The sequence below is a fragment of the Mustelus asterias genome, chromosome 1 (assembly GCF_964213995.1).
Source record: "Mustelus asterias chromosome 1, sMusAst1.hap1.1, whole genome shotgun sequence".
Classification (NCBI taxonomy): domain Eukaryota; kingdom Metazoa; phylum Chordata; class Chondrichthyes; order Carcharhiniformes; family Triakidae; genus Mustelus; species Mustelus asterias.
Genome location: NC_135801.1, coordinates 40,251,355 through 40,270,345, shown reverse-complemented (window position 1 = coordinate 40,270,345; position 18,991 = coordinate 40,251,355). Strand labels below are relative to the sequence as shown.

The window sequence follows — 18,991 nt, the reverse complement described above, 5'->3', positions numbered from 1 at the left end:
GTAAATTGTAAAATTTTCATCCTTGTTTTGAAATCCCCCCAAGGTCTAGTTCCTCCGTATCTCTGTAATCTCCTCCAGCGTCTCGACATTCCAGGATATCTATGCTACTCTAATTCTGGACTCTTGAGCATTCCCAATTTTAATCACTTCAATATTGGTGGCCATGCCTTCAGCTGTCAAGGCTCCAAGCTCTAGAATTCCCTCCTTAAGCCTCTCTTGCTTCTCTATTCCTCATCGTTCATTTAAGATATTCCTTAAAATTGATCTCTGACCAAGTTTTAGGTCATCTACCCAAATGTCTCCTTTTTTGGTTTTGAATTTCCCCCAATTATTGGCCTTGGGATATTTTATGATGTTAAAGGTGTTTTATAATCACAAGTTGCTAAGGCATAGACCTATTAGGCCAAATGGTGAATTTCTGTGCTGTAGATACTATGCAGTAAGTTCTTCGCACAGCAGGTTTGTGACTTAAGATGAGCAATATCGATCCAGTGTTTTCTTGTGTCTCTTTTTTCTTAGTGATATTGGTATTGGTCAATCCCAGGATGACAGCATTGTAGGATTGAAACAGTCCAGGTATATTGCACCTGCATTGCCTGTAAGCGGCACCTTATCATCCAGTAATCCTGACTTGTTGCAGTCTCACCATCGTATTCTTGATTTTAACACCACACCAGGTGAGTGTTCATTTATTCCAAACTGAGATTACTGTTTGTTGTATCTGTTTAATAATTGTTCCATATATGCCTTCTAATGTTTTTATGAGTTTATTCTTTGTGGTACACAGTTATTTTGAATCCGTAGTTATCAATCTTAAAATAATCAAGTTCATTGTAGTGTTTGAAAGGGAGAAACTTGAAATAGCTTCTAAAATTCTCAATTTGGATAAGTCTGACTTGAATGTGATGACCCAGAGACATTTCACAGTAAACTTAGAAAGACTGTTAATGAGTAAAATGACCAAAGATCAGTGGGAGGTGTTCAGAAAAAATACAGAACCAGTTTACACCCTTAAGTGGATATGGATCTACTCGACAAACAAAACAACCATGGCCAACATAGGTGAAAAACAACATAAAACTAAAAGACAAAGCATTCAAAAATGCAAACAGTAGCATAGATCCTATAAAATCGGAAAGATACAAAGGTGATAAAACAGATGGTAAGAGCTACAAAAGGGATTTTTTTTAAGTTGCAAGATATTAAAATCAATAGAAATTTTACAAACTCGGAGTCACATCTGACCCTAAGCTGAACTTCTGACCTAATATTCGCATCATTGCTAAGAACATCTATTTCCACCTTCCTAGCATTTGTCCAATTTTGCCCCTGTTTCAAGCTCATCTGGTACTGTAGCCCTTATTCATGCCTTTGTTACCTCTAGACTTGACTATTCCAACACGCTCTTGGTCATCCACATTCAACACTCCATAAATTTCAAGTCAGCTAAAATTCTGCTGCCCGTGTCTGAACTTGCACCAAAGCCCATTCACCTATGACCCCTGAATTCATTGACCTACATTGGCTCCTGGTCAATATCGAGATCTTGATATTAAATATTTTCAAATGTGTCCATGACCTTGCCCCCCCAGTAATCTTTTCAATCCAATCTGTTATATTTGTGCCCCTCTAATTCTGGTCTCTTGAGCATCACCAGTTTAAAAGCACCACCATTAAAATTGTGCTTTCAGTTGTCTAAGCCTCAACACTTTTGGTCATCTGATCATCATATCTGCTTATGTGTCTTTCTGTCATATTTTGTTATATAATGCTTCTCTGAAGTGCCTTGCGGTATACAAATTTAGGTTGTTGTTGTCATGTTGTGTTTGGAAAAGAATCATGGAATGGTAACAACACAGAAGGAAAACGATATTGTGTCCATGCTAGCTCTTGTGAGAACAAGTCAGCTAGTTCCACTCTCCTGCCTTTTTCGCATAGCCAGATAAATCTTTTTAAATAATTATCTGATTCACTTTTGAAAGTCACAATGATTCTACCTCTACCACGCACTTAGGCAGTGCATTCCAGATCCTAACTACTAGTTACATTAAAATGTTTTTTCTTATGTCACCTCTGGTTCTTTTGCCAATCACTTTAAAATCTATGCGCTCTGGTTCTTGACTCTTGCACTAATGGGAAGTTTTTCAGCCGCTTTATGATTTTGTACACATGTCTATCAGATTTTACCTCAACTTCCTCTTTAATCATAGAATCCCTACAGTACAGAAAGAGGCCATTCGGCCCATCGAGTCTGCACCGACCACAATCCCACCCAGGCCCCACCCCCATATCCCTACATATTTTACCCACTAATCCCTCTAACCTACACATCTCAGGACACTAAGGGGCAATATTAGCATGGCCAATCAACCTAACCCGCACATCTTTGGACTGTGGGAGGAAACCGGAGCACCCGGAGGAAACCCACGCAGACACGAGGAGAATGTGCAAACTCCACACAGACAGTGACCCAAGCTGGGAATCGAACCCAGGTCCCTGGAGCTGTGAAGCAGCAGTGCTAACCATTGTGCTACCGTGCCGCCCATTTAAGATGAACACTTTCTCCAATCTATCCTTGTAACTGAAGTCCCTTATCTTTGAAGCCATTTTCATAACCTTTACCACACCCTCTTTAATGCCTTTATTGCCCTTGAATTCGGGTCAACTGACTCTGGAGACAAGCCCTTGAATTATTGTACAACACATCTTTATTGTACTCTACCAGGCTACCACAAAAGTACTAAACTCTACTACACAAACTTTAGTACACCAGGTATCAAACTTTGTTATTCACAAAGTATTTAACCTCTGACTTACTTCATTATACACAAAGTAATGAACCTCTGACCTTCTTTGTTATACATGATGTGGAGATGCTGGCGTTGGACTGGGGTAAACACAGTAAGAAGTTTAACAACACCAGGTTAAAGTCCAACAGGTTTATTTGGTAGCAAAAGCCACACAAGCTTTTGGAGCTCCAAGCCCCTCCTTCAGGTGAGTGGGAATTCTGTTCACAAACAGGGCATATAAAGACACAGATTCAATTTACATGAGTAATGGTTGGAATGCGAATACTTACAGCTAATCAAGTCTTTAAGATACAAACAACGTGAGTGGAGAGAGCATCAAGACAGGCTAAAAAGATGTGTATTGTCTCCAGACAAGACAGCCAGTGAAACTCTGCAGGTCCAGGCAGGCTGTGGGGGTTACAAATAGTGTGACATGAACCCAATATCCCGGTTGAGGCCGTCCTCGTATGTGCGGAACTTGGCTATCAGTTTCTGCTCAGCGACTCTGCACTGTCATGTGTCGTGAAGGCCACCTTGGAGAACGCTTACCCGAATATCAGAGGCCGAATGCCCGTGACTGCTGAAGTGCTCCCCAACAGGAAGAGAACAGTCTTGCCTGGTGATTGTCGAGCGGTGTTCATTCATCCGTTGTCGCAGCGTCTGCATAGTTTCCCCAATGTACCATGCCTCGGGACATCCTTTCCTGCAGCGTATCAGGTAGACAACGTTGGCCGAATTGCAAGAGTATGTACCGTGTACCTGGTGGATGGTGTTCTCACGTGAGATGATGGCATCTGTGTCGATGATCCGGCAGAGGTTGCTGTGGCAGGGTTGTGTGGTGTGGTGGTCACTGTTCTCCTGAAGGCTGGGTAGTTTGCTGCGGACAATGGTCTGTTTGAGGTTGTGCGGTTGTTTGAAGGCAAGAAGTGGGGGTGTGGGGATGGCCTTGGCGAGATGTTCATCTTCATTAATGATATGTTGAAGGCTCCGGAGGAGATGCCGTAGCTTCTCCGCTCCGGGGAAATACTGGACGACGAAGGGTACTCTGTCCACTGTGTCCCGTGTTTGTCTTCTGAGGAGGTCGGTGCGGTTTTTCGCTGTGGCGCGTTGGAATTGTTGATCAATGAGTCGAGCACTATATCCTGTTCTTATGAGGGCATCTTTCAGCGTCTGGAGGTGTCTGTTGCGATCCTCCTCATCCGAGCAGATCCTGTGTATACGGACAGAGTACCCTTCGTCGTCCAGTACTTCCCCGGAGCGGAGAAGCTACGGCATCTCCTCCGGAGCCTTCAACATATCATTGATGAAGACGAACATCTCGCCAAGGCCATTCCCACATCCCCACTTCTTGCCTTCAAACAACCGCACAACCTCAAACAGACCATTGTCCACAGCAAACTACCCAGCCTTCAGGAGAACAGTGACTACGACACCACACAACCCTGCCACAGCAACCTCTACAAGACGTGCCGGATCATCGACACAGATGCCATCATCTCACGTGAGAACACCATCCACCAGGTACACGGTACATACTCTTGCAACTCGGCCAACGTTGTCTACCTGATACGCTGCAGGAAAGGATGTCCCGAGACATGGTACATTGGGGAAACCATGCAGACGCTGCGACAACGGATGAATGAACACCGCTTGACAATCACCAGGCAAGACTGTTCTCTTCCTGTTGGGGAGCACTTCAGTGGTTACGGGCATTCGGCCTCTGATATTCGGGTAAGCGTTCTCCAAGGCGGCCTTCACGACACACGACAGCACAGAGTCGCTGAGCAGAAACTGATAGCCAAGTTCTGCACACACGAGGACGGCCTCAACCGGGATATTGGGTTCATGTCACACTATCTGTGACCCCCACAGCCTGCCTGGACCTGCAGAGTTTCACTGGCTGTCTTGTCTGGAGCCAATACACATCTTTTTAGCCTGTCTTGATGCTCTCTCCACTCACGTTGTTTGTATCTTAAAGACTTGATTAGCTGTAAGTATTCGCATTCCAACCATTATTCATGTAAATTGAGTCTGTGTCTTTATATGCCCTGTTTGTGAACAGAATTCCCACTCACCTGAAGAAGGGGCTTGGAGCTCCGAAAGCTTGTGTGGCTTTTGCTACCAAATAAACCTGTTGGACTTTAACCTGGTGTTGTTAAACTTCTTACCTTCTTTGTTATACACAGTGATCAAAAAGTATCAAAATTTCACAAAATATCTAAACTCACAACTTGGACTTAGAAATACTACCATTGGCGAAACAAAGCAATCAGATTCCCAGAGTCTCAACAAAAGTAATGTCTCCAAGTCCCAGACTTGGGGTCTTGCTGCTTCTTCTACAGTAGTTGGTCCCGGGTTACTGCTGCTAATGACTCCGAGTCTCCCCTCCTCATACAGATGTTGCTGACACTGATCATGCTTCCAGTCATGTACTCACAGGGCAGGCAGTAATTGTAGATGTCTTAACTAGACTAAATTTCTCTTGATTTGGGAACTGTTCCTTTCTGTTGAAAAACTAAATACATCACACCACTGTTGAAGAAAGTTGAGAGAGGAAAACCAGGGAATTGCAGTTAGCTGAACATCTGTTGTTGAAAAATTATGAGGGTCTATAATTAAGGATAAGATGATTAAAAACCTTGAAGGTTTTTCAGCTGATCAGAGAGAGGAACCACATGTATTTGTAAAGGATAAGTAATGTCTGACAAACCTGATTGAATTTTTTGAAGAGATGATTTGATTTATTTTTGTCACATGTATTGGGATACAGTGAAAAGTATTGTTTCTTGCATGCTATAGAGATGCATACAACTCATAGAGTACATATAGGGGAAAAGGAAAGGAGAGGGTGCAGAATATAGTGCTCAGGGTGTAGAGAACGCTCAACTTAATATAAGGTAGGTGCATTCAAAAGTCCGATGACAGCAAGAAATAAGCTGTTCTTGAGTCGGCTGGTACGTAATTGCAGACTTTTGTATCTTTTTCTTGATGGAAGAAGGTGGCAGAGGATATGTCCAGGATATGTTGGGTCCTTGATTGTGCTGGCTGCTTTTCTGAGGCAGCGGTAAGTATAGTCAGAGTCAATGGATGGGAGGCTTGTTTGCGTGATGGACTGGGCTACGTTCACAATCCTTTGTAGTTTCTTGCGATCTTGGTCAGAGAAGGTGACTCAAGTCGTGGACTGGAGAATGTATGTGGATGCTTTTTTATTTCGACTTATCAAAGATATTTGATAAAGACTCAAAAGAGACTATTTGCTAAAGTTGAATTCCAAAGAATTGAAGCCAATTTATTGACCTGGTTTGGAACTAAACTCTAATTGACAGAACATGATTAATGGTGTTCTACAAAGATCTCTGTTGGTGTCTCAATTACTGGCAATCACCATATATATTTACGACTTTCAAATGGGATCAGAAGCCACATATCAAAAATATATGTGGCATTGTAATCACTGTAAATGCAGAATTACTGGGAATTATTGATCGATTAAGTTAATGGGCAAAACTGTAGCAAATGGATTTCAATGTGGACAAATGTGAACCTATCCACTTTGGACCTAAAATTATAGAGCAGAGTACTTTCTAAATAGTCTAAATCTAGAAGTAGTGAAGATCCAAAGGGACCATTAAAATTTCATGAATAGGTACAGAAAATATTTGAAATGGTTAATAGAATGCTAGCCTTTATATCTGGAAGACGAAAATATCAGGGTAAAGAAGTCATGCTTCAGCCATACAAAGCCCTGGTTAGCTCATACCTGGAGTACTGTGAGCATTTGTGGATATTGCACCTCAAGAAGGATGCATCAGTTTTGGAGGGAATGCAGTGTAGATTAACGAGAATTTTACCTGGACTGCACATCCACAGTGTCTCCCTTCGAGTTTGTACAGCGTAACTTATTTAATAATGAATAGAGGCAACCAATTATTTCGAGATCATTTTTGACACTTCAGTTTATGGTCAGCCAAATTAGTTTATTGATTGATGGTTTAATAACCTCTCTTTCAAACTATTTTGATCCAAAAAATAGACTTCCAAAAAAAAATCTGAGAAGGTGATGACATGATCTTTGGAATTGATCCTAAATATTAACTGAAGTTCTGTTTTGTGCTCACAGTATTGGCATCAGAAATTTCACACCTTAGAAGTGTGAAACTCCTGCTCACTTATTTTATACGGCAATATGTATTCATGTCGTTTATGATAGTAAAGCCAGATTTACGAGCCAGCAAGCAATTTTGAAAATAATTCTATGTTCTTTTATATTTTACCTCCAATAATGGAGTACTGTTTCAATGGCTCTATAAGTAATAAGTCCCTGAGACATCGCCGTATGTTACTTGCTTGGGGAACTTTCAGGATATCTTGAGGGCGGAGAGAATTACTGTTGAACTAACTGTCATGTTTTAATCATCCATCCTTGGCACTGAATAAGAAAATGATTTTCCCCACGTGGGAATATAATGTCATAAACAATGGAATCCTCAAGGATATTTTATAAATGTGTAGGAGCTCACTCAAATTCACAGATCTTGCTCAGAATAAAATGAAGTAGATTCCCCTGGTTTAAATTATCTATAGGGGCAATTAATGCAACAAGCAAAATTATTATTTAAAAAGAATTATACTGAGTTATGTTTTCCAATATAAAACATAAATCTAAATATTTATTTCCTATTTGTCAGCTGCAAATTCTTACATTATTGTGTCATGTATGTACATTAGTATTATTCTCGTCTAAGCAATGTAGTCTTTCCTTTAGCTTGAGGTGGTTTTTGGAATTGTCTATTTAGCCTTTGTACCTGTTTTCTCTGATTCAGTTAAAAGGTAGTTTTCTTGGGGGAATAAAATTCGGAAGAAGGGAAGGCAAAGGAAACAAAATAACTTGAGCCAGAATTTTAGGTGATTAATACAGGCATGCGCCAGTCGCAACACAGCGTGAAATGGTGACGTCAGGAGGGCTTCCTGACATCGTTGCACCGCCTCTCAATATTTCGGTTGACACATGTGAATATTGGAAGTGTGTTCACTGACAATTAAGGGGCCAATTAAGGCCATAAATATCTAATTGTTCCTAATTTTGAGAGGCCTGTGTGCTTTTACACTTGGCGCACAGTCCAAACAGGTAGGTGGAATTTCAATTTTCTCAACTTTCTGGAACCAGGGCAGGATATAAGGGCCAGAAGGAATAGAGAGGTGAGACGTTAAATTGAGATATATTTGTGTGCATTTTTTTTTTAATCAAGCATTTTATTCACTGGCATTACTTCAGGAAGTTTATATCTTTGCAGAGACTTTCTACAGACAGGTTCTTTCATAATTTAGATCACACCTCTGCAAATATAAGGTTTGAGATGAGCATTGCGTACTCTGCTGGAGGGACCTCCTCGGAAGTGGAGGAGAGGGCAAAAAGGGAGAGGAGGCCAGTTGGCCACAGTCAGTATAGTTGAGTCTGTCCTCAAAACCAAAAGTCACAGCCTGAAGGGGTCGAAGACCAGCAAGCATTGCAAGAGAGAATGGTCAGGAGAAGTCACTGGAAGAATTTACAGGCTGGGATCTACCTACCTTGATGTTACAGAGGTACAGTGCTGAGGAAGGCTCCATCTCTCAAGAGAGGCAGTATGTGATATGATCGGACCCAAAATAGCCTTAAACTATGTAGGTGGCCACCCAATGCCAGTGGCTATAAAGATCACCCTTAAAGTTGCCCTTAATTTTCATGCCTCAGATTTGTTACAGGGGTCTGCAGTAGAACTTTGCGGAGTGTCGCAATCTGCAATGTGCAACTGTATCGAAGCTGTGACAGAAGCACTGTTTTGAAGGGTACACACCTTTACTCACAAGATAGACGAGGACAGCCAGAGGTTTCGCAGCTATAGCAGGCAATCCAAGGGTTCAGGGAGCCATTGACTGCACAATGTGCCTGCCCATCCAGGCACCTGTGGGAAGAGGGGGAGTGGGGGGGGGGCCTTTATGAATTGGAAGGGCTTCCACTCTCTGAACGTTTATATAGTATGCGATCACCAGCACGAGACCCTGCAGGTTTGCGCCAGGTATCATGGAAGCAGCCATTATGTGTACGTCTTGAGCACCAAGGCTGTTCATAGCTCCAGCATGGTTAGATGACTGACTGTTGGGGGGACAAAGGATATCCACTCAAAAGATGGCTGATGACACCACTTGGACACCCAGAGACACCTGAGGAGGAGAGCTACAACCAGAGCCATGCTTCCACAAAGATCATCATTGAACTTTGCTGTCTGGACTGCTCAGGAGGATCACTGCAATATTCTCCAGAACACGTTATGGTGGTCATGTGGTGATGCCCTTCAAAATCTGGCATCCATGAGAGGAGAGTAGATGGAGAGTGTAGGAAGTGACGTTCTTCCAGAGGCCGATGAGGATGAAACTAGAACTGACTCGGGAGAAACCTGCTCAGCCCCACAGCCATGAATTTCCAGCAGTGTGGATGCTTATGGGAGCCAGGGTGACCTTTGTTCAAAAGAATTTCCAGTTGGAGTTGCAAAATCAGACCGCAAATCTTTGTAAACATACTGTCACCTTATTGCTCAGGATTGATGATGCCCTCCTAACACCATCTTCTCCCGTCCCTTTTTCTCTGAAATACACTTTCCAGCACAATTGATGTCTTACTCGGATTTGAAGGCCTCCTCCCTAATACAAAACACAATAAAGCCATTTGACATGATGTCATATTTCAGTAGGGATATGTGACAGCTACGTACAACATTACACGTAACAAGAGAAATGATTCACTTGTGAAAGTTCTCTATTATACGACTTAAATTTTTGTTTGCAAGTTCAGGGCTCTTCCCCCTTGCTGGCAGTTGCATTGGAGGCAGGCTGCTGACTTGTCTGTCTGTCTGACTGTCAGACTTCATGGCTTGGCAACTGCACTCTGGTCACTGGGACCTGTGTGGGCCCCGAGTGGGTGGGAGAGATGAGTGATGTTCCTGGGCACTTAGTCGTCGTAGTCTCCTCGGATGGTCACTGACAAAGGGGTGCCATTATAGAAATCATAGAAATCATAGAAACCCTACAGTGCAGAAGGAGGCCATTCGGCCCATCGAGTCTGCACCGACCACAATCCCACCCAGGCCCTACCCCCCCATATTTTACCCGCTAATCCCTCTAACCTACACATCCCAGGACTCTAAGGGGCAATTTTTTAACCTGGCCAATCAACCTAACCCGCACATCTTTGGACTGTGGGAGGAAACCGGAGCACCCGGAGGAAACCCACGCAGACACGAGGAGAATGTGCAAACTCCACACAGGCAGTGACCCGAGCCGGGAATCGAACCCGAGACCCTGGAGCTGTGAAGCAGCAGTGCTAACCACTGTGCTACCGTGATGCCATTATCAGGAACTGCTACCCTGAGAGTAGCCCCCAGATGCATGTAGTTGCAAGTCTTCTGCCAACATGTTTGTTTGAACCTCCCTGCTCATCAGATATATGGGATGCCGGCTAAGTCACTATATGCCTCATTGTTCTCTCACGTTGGAGGTGCCCTGCAGAGGTCACTGCCAGTGCGTGAGTTTGCAGGTTGGAACACAACCCCAGAACCCACTGGTTGAGTGGCCACTCCATGAGAGTCGCCACTCTCTCTGTGGAGGAAGCAGTTCATTCTGAGCTCTGGGCTAATGCAATGCTCATGCACGACATGGATTCCTCCAATATAGGGAATGTGGCATGAAGACCCTCAGGGATCTCTGCCGGATCATCATGTGCGACCTACTGGACATCCAGCATTTGCCGCCTAATGGACGACTCCCAAGGCTCGTCATCTGTCTTGGGCTCAGTATTGTCCTGATCTCCAACAATCCTCCGACTGTCAGCTTCCTGGGGATACTCTGCCTCCACCAGCTCCTTAAGCAAGCATGATGTGTTTTCCCCATTGTGCTCTACCATCTGCTCCAGAATCTCAATCCCTTCCGACTGTATAGTGGTGCATTGGTGCAGAGAGAGGATGTGAACCTTATGGACATCATCATTCAATGTCAAGAGAGAGTCTCCGGGTCATTCTGTGGTATGGATGATGATAGAGGGAAACTATATTAAGATCTCCATCAACATTTACAAATCAGAGTACATGCATTCTGGTAGCTTCTCAGATTTGAGAATTTTTACTCTGACATCGTGCTTGAACCTGACCAGTGGACCTCACTTCATGTTCACATGCCATCTCCACCAGATTAGGGACTCCAGCACCAGTTCATCCTCATTCCTGGGCAGTGAGATTCCTTTTCTCCTGTAAGGACAATAGTGCGTTCATAATATCCCCTCTACATGCTCAAACATTCCATCCTCCTCCTCAAATTCCATTGGTTTAGGGTCCTGGACCTGAACCCCAAGGTATATTATGAAACCAGACTAGACCCGAACAATTTTTCTATTTTGGCATAAATATGAGAATTGAATGCTTCAAGCAGGAGTAATTAGGGATTTTTTTAACACAGTTTAAATATAACAAAGTGAAGCAGCTTAACATTTCACAGATAAACAATAGTTAGAGAATGAAAGGCAACAACTCTAATTTCTAACTTATCACTATTTCAGTTCCAAGTAAGCAACAGTCTTCTCAGATTCAAATGCTACTTTAAATACAGTTAGCAAACCCAGGCGCACTTGCTATAAATTGTTAACAGCCTTGGAGCTTTCAGGAAAGTTTTGATTTTCAGAGCAGCTTTCGGACTTCTATTTTTAAACAACCCTCGCCAGAAACCAAATAGAAAGCTGTTTCTCTCTCTGCTACATACCTCGCTCCCCCCATTAACCGCATTATCACATGACCCTGCATGCCTGATCATGGGGAAGGCAAATGATGTTAGCCTGTATTGCAATGGAAAAGTAGAGAAGCTGTACTGAATCTTGGTGAGATCACATTGTATTGTGGCACAGTGGTAATTTCATTGGTCCAGTAGTCTGGAAACATGAGTTCAAATCCCACCTTGGCAGCTGGTGGAATTTAAATTCAATTAATAAAATCTGGAACCAAATTGGTGACTATGAAACTATCATTGATTGCTGTAAAGACCCATCTGGTTCACTAATGTCCTTTAGGGAAGGAAATCTGTTGTCCTCGCATGATCTGGCCTACATTTGAATCCATATCCACAGCAATTTAGTTGACTCTTAACTGCCTTCTTAAATGACCAGTTAAGCCACTCAGTCTAACGACAATTATGGATAGGCAACAATTGCTGACCTTGTCATTCCATCAAAAAAAAAGTACCGTATACAGCTTCGGTCTCCTTAAGGTGAGGATATACTAGCATTGGAAGTTGATTCCTGGGATGCAGGTGTTGTAGAACATTACAGCGCAGTACAGGCCCTTCGGCCCTCGATGTCTTGATGTTATGATGGCCACGGGGCACTGTTAATAGACCTACTTGTGTGGGCTTTGTGGAGTACAAGCTCCCTTATTGAGCAGGTGGAGGCTTGCCCAATAGTAAACATTCAGTGGGAGCTTTTATACCTGTTACTTCACCCGGACCTTTGTCGCATTACCTAGCTGTGAGCCGTGGGAGCAGTCTCTTTCTTAGTACACAATAAAGGGTGCTCAGTAACGGGAAACTGGAATTCGGCTGAATTATTACATTGGTGATGAAGAAAAATACTATTCCCATCTTCTTCCTACGGACAACCTTCTCCAGTAAGAAAAAGCCATTATGCATTTTTTCCAGAACTTGAACCATATGACACCAATGCGGAGGACTGGGCCCAGTATACTGAGCCCATGTGGTAGTCCTGTGCCAACAACATGAAAGAAAACAAACAACAAAAGCTGGTATGCGGGGCCCTGACTTTCCGCTTGATAAAAAGTCTGAGCTAACAGGATGCCTCTGACTCAAAAATGTTTAATGAGCGGTAGACCTGGTTTTAAAAGTAAACCAATAGAGTGGGAGTGGTCTGTTTTTTGGTGCACAATAAAGGGTGCTTGGTGACGAGAAACTGGTGTGCGGCTGAATTATTACACTTATGAGGAAATTTGATCAGGTTAGGCCTATATTCATTGGAGTGATAGAAGAATGAGTCAATCTTATTGCCACGTGTAAGATTCTGAGGGCACTTGAAAGGCTGGATGCTGGGAGGATGTTTAGTGGACAGTTTAAAATAAACGGTCTCCCAATTAAGACCGAGATGAGGAAGAATCTTTTTCCCTGAGGGTCATCAGACTTTGTAATTCTCTTCCCCAGTGCCCAACGAGGACTGGGAATATATTCAAGCCTGTTAGGCTGATATTTGATTGACAAAGGTCAGGGAGGACAGGTAGAAAAATTGAGTTAAGGGCCACACCCCAATCAACCAGGATCTTATTGAATGGCAGAGCAGGCTCGAGGGGCCCAATGGCTTACTCCCACTCCTGTTTCTTATGATCTTAGGATCTTATTCAATTATTAATTGAATTTATATTCCACCAGCTGCCATATTGGATTTGAACTCATGTTTCTGGAGCATTAGTCCAGTCCTCTGAAACATTACCACTACAAATTATTGAAGAGGACCCTTAGAGACAGCATTTACTCACATTTGGAAAAATGTGGACTTATTAGCAATAGGTAGCATGGCTTTGTGTGGGGGAGGTCATGTTTCACAAACTTGATTGAGTTTTTTGAGTAAGTGACAAAGATGATTAGGGCAGAGCAATGGATGTTGTCTACATGGTCTTTAGCAAGGCTTTTGTCAAGGTCCCTCATGGCAGGCTGATACAGAAGGTGAAGTCACATGGAATCCGCGATGAGCTGGTAGATACAGAACTGGCTTGGTCATAGAAGACAGAGAGTAGCAATGGAAGGGTGTATTTCTGACTGGAGATTTGGGATCAGTGGTGTTCAGCAGGGACCAGTGCTGGGATCTCTGTTGTTTGTAATATATATAAATGATTTGGAGGAGAATGTAGGTGGTCTAATTAGTAAGTTTGTAGATGACACCAGGATTGGGGGAGCTGTGGATCGCAAAGGGATTGCCAGATAGAGGTAGACTGGAGACTTGGGCGGAGAAATGGCAGATGGCATTTAATCCGGACAAAATGCGAGGTAGTGCATTTTGGAAGGTCTAATGTAGGAGGGACTTGTACAGTAAATGGCAGAATCCTTAGAAGTATTAACATATAGAGGGATCTAGGTGTACAAGTCCACAGTTCCCTGAAAGTGGCAACATAAGTGGATAAAGTGGTCAAGAAGGTGTATGGCATGCTTGACTTCTTCGTTGGGACGTAGAGTATAAAAATTGGCAAGTCATGTTGCAGCTGTATAGAAGTTTAGTTAGGTCACATTTGGAATACTGGTCGCCTCACCGGTGGCGGCTTTGATGACGGTACAGAAAAGGTTTACTAGCTTGTTGCCTGGTTTGGATGGTAGTAGCTATGAGGAGAGATTGGACAAACGCGGTTTGTTTTCACTTGAAGTTCAGAGGCTGACGGGGTGACCTGATAGAAGTTCACAAATTATGAGAGGCATGGATAGTCAGAGTCTTTTTCCCAGGGTAGAAATGTCAATTACTAAAGGACATTGGTTTAAGGTAAAAGGGGGAAAGTTTAAAGGAGATGTGAGAAACAATTTTTTTTTTGCACAGAGTCCAAATAATAGCCTGGACTGTACTACCAGAGGAGGGATACAGACCGTGCAGAGACAAAAGGGCTTTAGTTTAGAAAGGTGTTGTGTGCTGGCACAGACTTAGTGGGCCAAAGGGCCTGTTCTTGTGCTGAACTGTTCTTTGTTCCTGTTCTTTATACACTATGGTTCACAACTGACTTTTGCCGGTGGTGCTCATAAGTTTCCCTTTCTCGCACGTTAAATAAAAGTGATACAGTACAGTTAGTGTTAAAGCAGTTGTACAAACATGGAAAATAAAACACAATTGTGTTTTAGAAATTGATTTTTATTTCCTACCTTCCAGTTGATTGTTCAATAATGAAAGTTCAAAAATGACTTGTGTAACAACCCTAGCTTTGTCTAAATAATCACCGCTGCCATCTTGACATCCTAGTTGGAAGGGACTATGATGATATTCTTTGATATTGACTGACATTTATTCTCACTTGCTCCATTGTTGGTCGCAAGTAAAAAGGATTTGATTTATCATTGTCATATGTATTAGTATGCAGTGAAAAGTACTGTTTCTTGCACGGTAAACAGACAAAACATACCGTACATAGGGAAGGAAAGGAAAGAGTTCAGAATGTAGTGTACAGTCATAGCTAGGGTGTAGAGAAAGATCAACTTAATATGAGGTAGGTCCACTCAAAAGTCTGATGGCAGCAGGGAAGAAGCTGTTTTTAAGTCGGTTGGTACGTGTCCTCAGACTTTTGTATCTTTTTCCTGATGGAAGAAGGTGGAAGCAAGTATGTCCAGGGTGCGTGGGGTCCTCGATTATGCTGGCTGCTTTTCCGAGGCGGCGGCAAGTGTAGACACTATCAATGGATGGGAGCCTGGTTTGAGTGATGGACTGGGCTTCGCTCACGACTCTTTGTAATTTCTTGCGGTCTTAGACAGATCAGGAGCCATACCAAGCTATAATACAACCAGAAAGAATGCATTCTATGGTGCATCTGTAGAAGTTGGTGAGGGTTGTAGCAGATATGCCAAATTTCCTTAGTCTCCTGAGAAAGTAGAGGCATTCGTTGGTGGGCTTTCTTAGCTATAGCATCGGCATGGAGGGACCAGGACAGATTGTTGGTGATCTGGACACCTAGAAACTTGAAGCTGTTGTCCATTTCTACTCCATCCCTATTGATGTAGACAGGGGCATGCCCTCCACTATGCTTCCTGAAGTCGATGACAATCTCCTTCGTTTTGTTGACATTGAAGGAGAGATTATTATCGTCTCACCAGTTCACCAGATTCTCTATCTCTCTGCTGTACTCTGTCTCACCATTGTTTGAGATCTAACCCACAACGATGGTGTCATCAGCAAACTTGAAAATCAAGTTGGAGGGGAATTTGGCCAAACAATCAGAGGTGTGTAAAGAGTATAGTAAGGGGCTGAGGACACAGCCTTGTGGAGCACCGGTGTTGAGGGTGATCCTGGAGAAGGTGTTGTTGCCTATACTTAATGACAGCGATCTGTAGGTTAGGAAGTTTAGGATCCAATTGCAAAGGGAGGAGCTGAGCCCCAGGCCACGAAGTTTGGAGATGAGTCTCATAGGAATAATGGTGTTAAAGTGAGCTGTTGTTTATGAATAGGAGTCTGACATAGGTATCTTTGTTATCTAGATGTTCCAGGGTTGAGTGTAGGGCCAGGGAGATGGCATCTGCTGTGGACATATTCCAGTGATAGGTGAACTGTAGTGGATCCAGGCAGTCTGGGAGGCAGGAATTGATTTGTGCCATGACTAACTTTTCACAGCACTTCATAGTGATGGATGTTAGAGCCACCGGACGATAGTCATTAAGGCTACCTGGCTTTTCTTTGATACCGGGAGGATTGAGTGGTCTCTATCCAATTGCCTAAGGGCACCCTGCCATTCTGAAATAGGCATTCAGGAACAATGAGATGCTTAATGGAAATCTTACAATAATGTAGTAAAATAGTTTTTGTAAGATGCAAGGAAACTGATGGAAGAGAAGCTTTGCTGTGGTGTTGTAATCTTGGTTCAGATTAAAAGGTTGTGATCGCTAGGATCAGCCAGTATAGTAGAGCAGTAACAGTTCTGCGCTATCTTTTTTTCTTTGTAAGATGTTGGCTACATCTATACACTATCCCATCTTGCAATAAAAAAACAAATCAGAGAGTAAAAAAATCACTATGCTTGTCAAAAGGATAACCCTTCAGATTCTAAGAATAATTGCATGATCTGACACCTCCAACAAGCAGCACCGGATGCATTTCAGGAAACCACACACGTAGTGCATGATTTTCCAAGAGGTATGATCTGTTAGGAGTGCTAAGTCATGGAATTAGTCTGTATGTTCTGATGAATATGACCTCAACTAAGCTCTTTGTTATGCAACGTTTTTTGTTATCTTCATTTTTATCCTTCATCTGCAAAAATATTTGGCAAATTTAAGTTCTTAAGGTTAGATGATTTCTCCAATGTGGTGAAGAAGCAGTATTACTAAATGCAGATCAGATGTGCGTAATGCTAAAACTGCAAGGCGGTAATGCAAAAACGAACTATTACCAAATTTTAGTGAACTATTATTTTAATAGTTCAGATTTTGTGATCGGTAGCGAAGGAATGGCCCTCGCCGTTCATTAAATTTTACAGACCTTTTTTGGACTTTTAACAGCAATTTACAATTACTGGAGACGGGCATGTGAGGTGTGAGCGAGGCAAGCAACAGCATGTCTCTCCATCCAATCAGTTTGAAGAATCCTTGCTGAGATATGCATTCTAAAGAAAGAAATCTAAATTAGGTTATCTAATGCAAAATCATGTGCAAAAAGTTAAATAATGTGAGAAAAATAATTGTTGAATTGAGAGGAAAACAAGAGTTAGAAAGAAAAAGTGTTTTAAAAATTTACAGCAATAATGCTGAATTTGTAAATTTTCAGTGCCAAACAAGTTGCTTAGCAGTAACAAAAATCTATCTTGCTGTTAAATATTCACTTGCACCTAAATGCACAGGCCCTAACTGTTTCTGATGTGTTTAGTTCATTAAGAGATTTAGTGGTTCAGTTCACAAACTTCAAACTCTTCATGTTCATCAGCAGAGTTTGCTGGCATATCAAAACTTGGAGAGGAGCAGAGAAAATGGGACAGAAAATTTCATGTGCTGATGACACTAAGGCTAGAATTTTATGTTCCTCCACATCAAGTTTGCAGATTGCAGGGGCTCAAAGTTTCTTGGATGGCCGGCCTGCCCACCCTCACCCCAGTTGAGGCCCTTGAGTAGGTAATTGACCACGTAAGGACTGTTTCCCACCAATCTCAATTTTCAGGCTGGTGGGAGGAGTTCAAGGATAAGGAAGGATGCCTGGAAAGTAACCCTGCTCAGGCCTCGGGTTGGAAGTGGGGGAGGGACACCTCCATAAACAGCCTCTTTTCAACTCCCCCCCCCCCACAACTCCACCCACAGCCCAGGTGCTAACAAAAAAATGACCTGTAACAAAATATATGTTATTTTCAGCAGTGTAGTCAAATAATGATGCATTAATTATTGAATATTATCAAAGTGAATAGTTATTTCAACTTCCTCAATGTGCCTTTAACTTGCAAGCTGACAATCTTTGTCTTGTTTTCAAGTTCTTACCAAAAAACAAGAAAGTATGGTAGTATTGTTGTACAATATACAATATTGTGGGGAAGACTTGAAAACATCAGCTGGTGTTTTTCTGCCTATTGATTTCATATGTTTGTACAATACTAAAAGTAGTCTTCCTTTATTCTAGCCATATATTCAGTTCATTTTGTTTTCTTTTAACAGAGCTACCAGATCAGGTTTTAAGAGTTTTCAAGGCAGACCAACAAAGTCGCTACATAATGATCAGCAGAGATACTACTGCCAAAGAAGTGGTTATTCAGGCACTTCGAGAATTTGCAGTGACTGCTGCTCCTGAATCATACTCATTATGTGAAGTCTCTGTCACTCCCGAAGGTGTTATCAAACAAAGGCGCCTTCCAGATCAGCTATCAAAGCTCGCTGACCGAATTCAACTTAGTGGCAGGTAAAAAGGCTAAATTGCCAGAATCTATTCTTACAAGGAAAGCAATAAAATAAGCTTATCCTACTTCTTACATTGGAAAAACATCAAGTTTGAAGTTACCTTTAGGGCATTATCTATACGTGCAATACATGCATGCATTGCAGCAGGCCAACCTCTGGGTCAAATCAGTCATTATTTTAGATGAATTTCTTTTCATTTTTTAAGAAATTCATTTTCTCAAGTTTTCTTTTCCCCCTTGAATCAGTTATTCTTTTGGTCCCAGCCGTTTTTCCAGGGGATGACCATTGTTAGATGCTTGGAAGCTCATGAGGTCATTTAATTCCTGATGTTTGGGACCTGCCCTTCATGCAGTTCAAACTCAGTTTAGGAAATCACCATGGAGAAGGTTACCGACATCAGACAACCTGTTACTACTGTTGTTGCACATAATAATGTATCATTGCAAATCTGCTTTGGAATGTAATAGTGTGTGATATGAGAGATTTCTAAGGAACTCATGTGGGGATGTAAAACCATCAATGGAATTTCCCTTTCCGCTCAACTATTGATCTGAAAGCATCACAAA

General features: G+C 42.4%; 1 protein-coding gene across 17 annotated transcripts in view; it reads left to right on the top strand.

Annotated features, from left to right (window-relative positions):
• Window positions 1–18,991, top strand: part of rapgef2b (Rap guanine nucleotide exchange factor 2b) — a 446,795-nt gene that overhangs the window by 351,799 nt on the left and 76,005 nt on the right. For all 17 annotated transcript variants that reach the window (XM_078211679.1, XM_078211699.1, XM_078211662.1 and 14 more), the window contains 2 exons: window positions 520–677; window positions 18,186–18,426. In XM_078211679.1, the coding sequence (XP_078067805.1) occupies window positions 520–677; window positions 18,186–18,426 (399 nt within the window). The remainder of the gene's footprint in view (window positions 1–519; window positions 678–18,185; window positions 18,427–18,991) is intronic.